At 18.8% G+C, this 10918-nt stretch overlaps 1 protein-coding gene across 1 annotated transcript; it reads right to left on the bottom strand.

The window, feature by feature from the left end:
- Nucleotides 1-918: 918 nt before the first annotated feature.
- Nucleotides 919-2308, bottom strand: PGO_130110 (variable surface protein; the record flags this gene model as incomplete). Its single annotated transcript, XM_028689527.1, has 3 exons — nt 919-1074; nt 1188-2138; nt 2282-2308. 3 exons carry the CDS (start codon nt 2306-2308, stop codon nt 919-921), a joined length of 1134 nt encoding a protein of 377 aa, XP_028545328.1.
- Between the last annotated feature and the right edge of the window lie 8610 nt (nt 2309-10918).

Here is a 10918-nt window from a genome sequence, read left to right as displayed (position 1 = left end):
ATTTAAAATTTTGGTCGTCACATGAATGTAATACTTTTATAATATTATGTGCTAATTTGCTGTAAAAATTTTAAAAAATTAAAATAACTTTATTAATATAATTTTGTTTATCATAAAATAAAGAACTATATTTTTGATATATTTCAAAAGTAAATTATTTTTTTAAAACATCTACATCATTATTGCAATTAAATTCCAATAATAGATATTCTATAAAATAATATTTACATTTATTTTAATGGTTAACGAACCATTAATATAAGATGAATTTACAGTAATATATTTACTAAAAAAACTTGCATTGAATTATAGAAATAAATATTGATGTAATTATGACTGAAAATTTTAGTAATAATAATAATATATTATTATTTCCATAATTTAAAGTACTAATATAATATATTTATATTCAACAGTATTTATAGTGTCTATTTCACATTTATTAACAAATTCAGATTTTCATTGTATCTCACGTTATGTTATATTATTCAAATATATTTTAAGTGCATCATGTACATAATAATTAAACTATTTCTTATTTAACAGAAATATAATAAATGATTTTCAATATTATTTTAATTTATTTTGCTCTTTTATTATATACGCATATGATATAATATATAAAATAATTAATAATAAAAATTTTTATCACAATGAAATTCTCTTTTATTATTTATATTTACTAATTAGCACGTATTCCTTTTATTTTTGTTTTATATATTTTCTAAATATGATTTTTCTGTATTCATCATTTGTAGTGTTTATAATATATATCTAATAAAATTAGATTAGGAAAGCATGTACTCCATTATATCTATGGACCATGTTCTATGTTTAAATATTTTCGTTCCCTTGTAATATATTTATATATTGTGTGCATAATAATGTAACAATATACATTATATTATATTTTATGTTCTAACTGTATAATATACTGTATTTTCCAATGTTCGAAACCCTTCCATTATCCTCAGAAATATTCAGCGTTGAATTATTATTTTTATTGTACATATGTTTTCTATCTATTATTTTCCTTCGTATTGTAGTGCGTAATCTTGATCCAAAGGGTATATTCTAGTATAACAGTTTAAAATATTTTAATGTATTTTAAAATGTAACATGATATATTAATATTTTTTATATATCATATAATATATTTATAATCATAGTATAATTTTTTTTTTTACCATATAAGTATAAAAAAATATTAATAACATAGCGAACATTGATATCACTATATATATTATCAATTTTTTCATGTCAATTGTTATTTCTGAAAAATAAGTTGAATTTTCTAGAGTACTTCCTTCAACTGACGTTCCAGATAACATGGAATCTATGTATACGCTTTGTTCTCCTGAACTATTAAATATTCCTGTAACGCCAACTGTATCCGTTAACTTTTTTAAATGTTCCTTATCGCATTTTTCTGAACGATGGGACACAGAGAAATGTGAAGCAAGCTCATTTTTAAAATCCTCTAAAGCCTTGCAAAGATTAGTACTTTTATTATTACACATAACTTTAAGTTTGCTATAGTTACTAATGCACTCATTAATACAATCTAAACAAGTTTTAGTATCATCAGTTATATCAGAAAACAAATAACTATAAATTCTCTTATAATAATAATGTAAATAATACAATATCTTCATATTTTCAAATTCATTTTTATCCATATAAGATACAGAACATTGTGACAAAAGATTTCTGTTAAAATCACTAAAAGAAACTTGAAATTTTTCATAAAATTCCTGCACACAAGAATCACAAGCATTATGGTTTTCTCTTATATTATAATTTAACCAGTAGTTTAAAAATACACAATCGATTGCATAATTAGGCTTTTCTGTAATATATGTATACTTAACAGACGGCATTTGATTTACGAGTATAAAAAAATGTTTACAAATTTTTTCTTCTAAATGACGACCTAAAGAATTGTGTATTAAAATGGATTTACAATTTTCAGTAACGTTTTGCTCAGTAAATCGTTTTTCAGAAGCACCCTGAGGCAATCTATTTCCTGAAACACCTACATAAAAAGTATCACTTCTAGGAACACCTATTTCAATGAGACGTTGATCAAGGTCTTTGGATGCTTCCATATATATATCAAATTTTTTAAAAAATTCATACTAAAAATAAAAATGTAATTTTACATTTATAAGTAAATAATAATAATTTTTGTAATAAAGAACATTCAAAATAATGAATAATATAACACTTCAGTAGTGTGTAACATATGATTATTTAGAAATAAATAAAAATATTTACTCACCTCGTTTGGAGGTGATTGAGAATCCATCTTGTATTATGTATCTTTTTAAAAAAAATGTTAATATGTATAATAGTAAAAAAAAATTATTTACAATATTAAAACGCTGAAAAAAATTAATATATTATTTATTCTGTCTAATTGGATTATATAGTTCTTCTTTTTATAAGCAATATAATTTGAATTAAGACGGAATAATCATTTGCCAAAATAATCACTTTAAAGTATATACAACATATCATACGAAAAAATGCTAATAAATCATGCACACTTTAATAATTCATTTAAAAATTAATATTCAATGATAAAATTCTAATTGCTATTGTTTATCTACTTTTCGTTATGTTTTAAGAATAAACAAATAAAAAATATAAAATTAAACAAACACATAAAATAAGAAGTTTTAATAGGAAATATACACTATCTTATCCTTTATTTATGTAGAAAAACTGTAAAAATTATCATTCTATTGCAATAAAAAATATTTTTCAATTAATATTTACAATACATAAAAGTTATTTTTCCTAGGATTTAAAGCCCTTTTATATTACGTAAAAAAAATATAGTTTATAATACTAAAATAATATTATGCTACAAAATTAATATACATAAAATAATAAAAAATAATGATACAGTTATCATAATTTAAAATATTTCTTACTGAGGATATTATAATTTTTAGTAATAGCTTTAAATAGGTACATGTTTTTTAATAATTATCGTTGATTTTAAATTATTAGAAAATATAGTACCTATTTTTCAATATTAAAAAATATGCTCATAAAATCCAATTTTTTCGTTTTTTCCACAAATTTATTGTTATAAATACAATGTGCTGTAAATAAAAAAAATTATAATAAATTATGTACTCTTATATTATAATTAATGAAATATAAACATTTTATTTTGTTCAAAGAATATTAATTGTATTAAAATAATACAATTGCGTTATAATATGAATTGAGTAAGATGATTCCACGTGTTCTTTTTTAATAAAATAAATGAATAAAAAAAAAAGCAATTATTCACGCTCACATACTTGGTTTTTTGATTTATAATATTATTTTATGTAAGAATACATAAGAACTAAATGACGTTATCCAAATATGCATTCTTGAGTTACAAAAATAATTTTATTCATATTAACTTTGTAATACAAATGAATTAAAAGGTAGAATGTAAATTGTATTCAGCTATGTTATTGTTATTAGAAATATATATATGTGCATCCTAAAACAAAAATGTCAATATAGATTCCATTTAAAACCAAAAAAAAAATTTCTTTTACCTATTTCTTTTAAAGCACATAATAACAAGTAATTTGAGTTTTTATTCAATTCTCAGTGTTTCTTATAATTAAAAATAGTCTTAACTATTTGTTTATTTTAATATAACATATATTTAATATTACAATGAAATTATTAATGCATTTAATTATGAATTTAATTGTTATATATTGAGAAAAAAAAGTTATTATTATATTTTGCTTTTTGTAATAAGGAAGAGAAATGGACAAACTTACATAGAAATTATATATCCAATAACATGGATAAAATTGTTTTTTGCATAAATATAGTGCATAAAGAATGTATATCATATTATATATGATTTTTTTATATCGTTTTACTTTAATGATATCCTTATTTTAATAATTCCAAATATTTATTTTTGCAATAAAGATAAAGTACTTAATGCTTTTATAAGACACATAGATAACCACATTTTCATTGCAATTATTAAAATGAAACATAAGTACAAAATTTTTATAAATTTCATAAATTGTAATTATATGCTGCTGAATTATATATTTTATAAAAGTGATAATACAATCATATAGATATATATTATATATACTTTAATATTTGAAATTTAATTTTGAATGAAAAAAATAAGACATTTTCACATTTATAACACGAATAACCACTATTGAGAGCATTTCTTCATTATAAGATATTATTGAATATTTATAATATTATATTTACATGTTTCAATTTCTATATTTCAAAGTACATTAAAATAATAAAGAAAAGCTAAAATATTTATTTCTTCGAAATAGATTGAGTTATGAACTATATAAATAATAAAAGGAGTAGACATATGTTGATAATTTTCTTTAGTTATGTAATACTATATAATGTAACTGAACAAATATATATTAAAAAGCACTTTTATAAAATATTTTTTTAAAAGCTATAAAAATTAGTTCTTTAATGCTTTATTATAGAAAAATATTATAATTAAACAACATTTAATATCGTATCATTAGCATAATGTATACAATTCTATATATATATATATATCAGAAACTATAACGTCTTGTTTATTAATTCGAAAGATCAATATGGTTTTATATGTATATTCATTTAAAAAGAATATTTCCAATTTTTTGAATATTGCATTGTATATATATTATATACATATGCTTAGAAATATATATATTGACAATTTTTATTAAAGCGTTCTAAATAAATATAAAATTATGGAATATAAAATGAATTATTCTCCTATTTTTTTTCACAATTTTATAAATGTAAGCATAACGTAAATAGATTCTTAAATCTACGTTTCTAATAACATGGTACTCATAATATTTCTTTAAAATAATATTATTCAATTACCTGTACAGATATATCTAATATAAATATGAATGCTATTTTTGATCAAAATGGAAATAAAAGTAATATTTTTAAACATTAAAAATAGAAATATATTATTTTTTCCTTTTTATGTAAGTAATTAATAAACTGCTATTATGGTGAATTGTATATATAATAAAAATAGACGTGACATTATATATGTTGAATGTAACAAATTAATATATACGTATCTGATATTTTCTTGCCTATGGTGTACTAGGATAACCTATATGCTAAAAAAAATCTAAGGTAATAACTCTTTTTCAAATATTTCATATTTATTCAATATATATATTTATCTTAAAACAGAAGAAAATATAATCTCAAAAAAATAATAAACATAAAATAACAAAGAATAGTTCTAACAAAATAATATATACAAGAAAATGAATAAAGCAATAGGATTAAATGAAGTTCATTATGTGACTAATATTTTCCTTTATTTTTGTTTATCTATAATAATATTATATATGAATATGAGATATGCTTTGCTTACATTATAATAATCTAGATTCACAAAAACTTAAATTTAATGTAATATTATAGGTGTAAATATTATACAGATTAATACATTATATTTAATCTTTTTCAGTGTGTTCTAATGTTTTCATATATTGAATCACTATATCTCAATTAATTTGGAAATACATGACGATTTTTATTATAATCATTTCTCCTACTTGATAATCTACATATTCATATATCAAAAGGCGTAAACTGATTTAAAAGTGGGATATGCGAAACTGTACATTTTATTAGCACTGTATGTATATGTTTAAAGAATAAATTATTTGATTATATCTTAATATTTTTTCTGTTTCTTATATAATATGCCATTACTTTATAAAAAATTGAAAATATCAATAATTAAGTTGAGTGCAAAAATGTTTACATGAAATAGCTGAGTATTTATACAATCATGGCTATATAATAATGCAAAAAAAAAAAAAGGCATCCTCATTTATTCCACAAATATAATGGTATTAATATAATGAAACACTTACAAAACATATTAAAATATTAATTTCAAAGAAGGTGTAATTATTATATAAATATAGACAAATATATTTTATATTTGTAAAGCATTCATTTCACTTGTAGATTGAAATGGAATAAAATTTACATTTTTATAAATCCTTAAATGTTGAAATTCTGTACGAATAGGACTAGGACAACATATCACGTTAAAGGTATAATGATATATCCAAATAAACTATATGCATATAACAGCAAAATAAATATTATTAATATATAAAATTCAATTATATCAAAATGCGCATAAAAAATATACCGTAATTATGAACATTCGTAAATTATGAAAATATAAATTAGGACATAAAAATATAAATTTGACATGTATAAATTACTTTAGAATATGACCCTTGACAAACGATAATATTCTTTTGCATTCATTATTATTATTAAAAAAAAATGAATGAATTTATGATGTCTTGAGAAAACATTTAAAATTTTTATTAATTATATATAATAATATATATTTTTTTCAGAATAGAATAATAATATAATTATGTACATAAATATATTTTTTTTAATATATATTATTATTTTTGTGTTTATTCTTCTCCATTATGGAATTTTCTGGTATTCTTAATTCTTCCAATATGTATTTCTTATAATCCAATGATTTTTGTAATAAAGATTATATCTATTAACATTTTAAGAAAATTTATGGATGCTCATATATTTTTTCTTACACAGACTTAATAACCTAAAAATAAAGTAAATATATTTTTCTTATAATAATACTGATTATATTAATATCGTTTTTTTTTTATTTGGTACTTTGTGTGCACAGGAATATATAAATTAGGGAAATATTAGCTATATTATTTTTTGAATATATGACAACTATTTTTATATTACGATATAACAAAATTATTAAGAATTATAAAATAATTTATATCATAATTAAAATTTATTTGTATATTTCCATAGAACGTCAATGCAATTATTCTCTTATTTAATTAATTTAATATCTTCCGCTTATATATGTGTATATATATTTCATATTATTAGTAGTATATTATATTTATATTGACAAAACACATACTCATATAATATATTATATTTTAAATTGGTTAAATATATTTTAATTGGGTGAAATAATCAAATATTTAACAGATATATATTTATACGTTTTAACATACTTTTCATCATTAGAGCATAAATACAAATATGAACATATTTTTTACTAATTTTAACATATTTTGTTCATATTATAAATATATATTTAGATATATGTTTATAAAAAAATATAAATATTTTTTATTCTTCTTGCACAGTAGATGATGCATTATTCGTCATATATGGATATATTTTTTATTCAGTATATATCATCATAATAATTTATAAAAAATTTATTATTTATGATATTATAATATATTCAATTAAAAGTTTTTTTTCAAAAATTATACTTAAATTATATAAATAATTATAAAAAAAATCCTTATATAACAACATATTATAACATGCCCAGAGACAATATATATATTTCATTTTACCTCGTGCTTAATGTGATAACATGTATAAGTAGTAATTATGTGTCACTAGTGATATTGATTGTGTTAAATAAAGCATAAAATTTATTTATATAAATATTGCGAAAATTAAAAATATTAATTATTTAGTGAAACTTGTCATATATCTTTGGAATGAAATATTAGATAATTTAGCAATAGAAAATTAATAAAAATTCTTTATTAGATGGTTCATAGATATTTATAAATATTACAGTATGTACCTATATAATTAGAATATGTTTCATGAATTTTGTGTATATGTTCGTCATATATTGACTAATAAGCATGTACTATAAGGCAATTTATTTTTTTGTTATTATTAATATCTTTAATAATATAATGATATTCGTATAAAAACACATTTTACACATAATAATATCAATATATTACATTGAAAATGATATTATAATCTCCTATAATAATGAATTATTCTAGAATTTTAATTCTTATTGAGCTATATCACTCTAATTATAAAATATAACGGAGAACTGAACTTCCAAAGAAATGTGTTAAAAGTACAAAATTATAAGAAATATGAATTTGAATTAGAGGGCCAAGCTTCACTAAAGAATACATGATATGTTATGATCATTAATTATGAGGAAAATATATATTCTCCTTATTTTGGAATAAATTATTTTACCACTACACCTTAAAAAATTTCCATTTGTTGTTTTCTTACTATGCAATGCAAAATATAATTAGACAAATAAAAAAAAAAATTTATCTATAACGTTAATATTTTACATACTTACGAAATTAATGTAATAATATAAATATATTTTAAAATAATATAATTTCTTCTATAAAACAATATTCTCAGAATATATATTGATTAAATTCTTGGACGGAGCAAAAAATATAATGTCAATATTTCCAATTAGAATTGATACTAAAGAAGGCTAATTAATAAAATGCTTCTAATGCCTTTAAATATATAATTAATATGGTGGATATATTTTTGTGTTAGAACTCTGTAACTGATCAACAAATAATATGATAAAAAAAATAATGTTTATGTAACATTACTAGCCTAATGATGTAAGTAATAGGAATTTTATAAAAGGCAAAATTATTTCTAAAATTTTATAAAAGAAAAGGTAGTGTGCTTATATAAAATTTAAAATACGTATTTATAATATAAACATTTACAACAATTTCTAATGATAAAAAAAAATGTTATGCTCAAATAAAAATGCAAAAAAAAGAAATAAAATAATATAAAAATAAATATTAACATGATAAAAATGTATAATGTAGATTAATATATGATAATATAATAAAAATGATATTGCTTTTACATATTATATAATATGAAATTTCTTGTTTATTAAGTTATATGAAATATATCTTTTATATTCAGTATGTTCTGTTCATATTCATTCTTTAATTTAGTGCATAAATATGATTTATAATATAATTATAATTTATTTTTACATAAAATTCCTTTTTTTCATAACTTATTTTAATAAAGTAAATATCTAAAATTAGATGTAATTCATTTATCTATCTGTTAAAATCTTTTATCCTTTAGTGATATAATGATAATGAAACATGTTACAATTACCATAACACTGTTGTTCAAGGATTCTTAATAGTTTTGCAAACATATGAAAAATAGGAGTATTAAGAGAAGTAGAATTAGCTTGGTCTATTATAATGCATTAATCACAATAAATGAAGAATATATAAATTAATTTTAACTATAAAAAGCATACTTTTTCTTTACAAAAATATTTTTATATATAAAACATTTTAGCATGGAAATATAAATTAAAATTTTTTATTTGTTTATTTTACGAAATATATAATTTGCTATATCTTATGTTAATATATATTATTTTCCATTCATTAATACGAGTATATATATTTTTTCTTTCCTCTCTCCTTTTGAGTTATAATTTTAAGTATAAATAATTTTTAATTTGATTTTTATGTACCTATGCGTATTATACATTGTAATACATATTTATTAATCATGTATCATAAAATATTACCATTGTGTGTAATATTATTTGCTATATATGTTTAATTTTGTATATTATAAAATTATGTGTGTTTTTAATGTTAATTATTTTAAACAATGTATGTCATTATGAATTCCTATTTTATACAATTAATACTTTTCCAATGTTCACAAAAATTAATGAGCACTAAATAAGAGATGATTTTAGAGTATAAATTTTTCTATAATACATGAGATAATTATTCCACACTGGATTATTAAAATTTATAAAAAAATATATAATTGTTTGTTTACATAGAATATATATATATTTTATATAATCTTTCATACACCTTTAACTCAGACTTAATTGCATATTCTAAGTAGCTGAAGTGAAATTAAATTATTCAATTATGAAATATATTTTGATAAGAATTAAATAATATTTACTGTAAAATAATATAATGTAACAAGAAAAATATTTAATAAATATATATATTTACTATTCTGTTTAATGTTTTAGGCTGAATCCAAGAAACCACGAAATAAACTAAATATTTCTAATATATTATTTATGTTATATACGTGAAAAGCAAAAACATAATTATACATATTTTATTTATTTGTAATTACAGGGAGATATTTATATTCCATCACTTATTTTATTTCTTATTACAAACATATTATATCATATAACGAAGGAGCGTAATTTTATTTTACATGAAAGTACAAAAAATGAAGAATTACAAAATTTAATTTCTTCAATTGTTCAAAATAATAAAAATATATATATTCATAAAATATTTAAATAATATAATTAATGATAAGATCACATATTACTTTATTAATGGAACACAATATATATTGTCAAATAGAAAACATAAAAAAAAAATAAATAACTTCATATTATAATATGTAATAGAATATGTTCTTTTTTTTTGCATATGTATATAAAGATTATTTTATAACAATGAGCATTAAAACAGTCCCCTTCAAAAAATTAATTAATAATAACCTATACATATATTATGATATATAAATGAATAATAATAAAATGTAAATATATATTTTAATATTTATTTTTCCTACATATCATAGAGAATGATTATACATGTCATATATAAACAGGAAAAAATATATATTTTATACTTTGATGATATTATAATTCAAAATATTATAACTGCTTGATAATTTCCATTAATATATAAATGAATAACATATATAACATAATTGCAATAATTTGAATGTTATAGTATGTACCTAAACCATTAATATTACATTTAATTATTTCATACTGTTTTTATTCATTTAACAAGATAACAATTATTTCAGCTTAAGAATATACGACCACGAATTTATTACAAGTTTGTTATTATTATTATTTAATGGATTATGCATTTTCTTCAGTCAAAATAAAATATGCATTATTTCATCAATATTATAGGTTTATATATATTTATTCCGTTAATTTCTCATCAATTTTATGTAAATATATTTTTAGTTTATGAATTTATATATA

The sequence above is a fragment of the Plasmodium gonderi genome (genome assembly GCF_002157705.1).
Source record: "Plasmodium gonderi DNA, contig: Chr13, whole genome shotgun sequence".
NCBI classification, from domain to species: Eukaryota; Apicomplexa; class Aconoidasida; order Haemosporida; family Plasmodiidae; genus Plasmodium; species Plasmodium gonderi.
The sequence above is the reverse complement of the archived record's forward strand: the minus strand, read 5'-3'. Positions and strand labels throughout refer to the sequence as shown.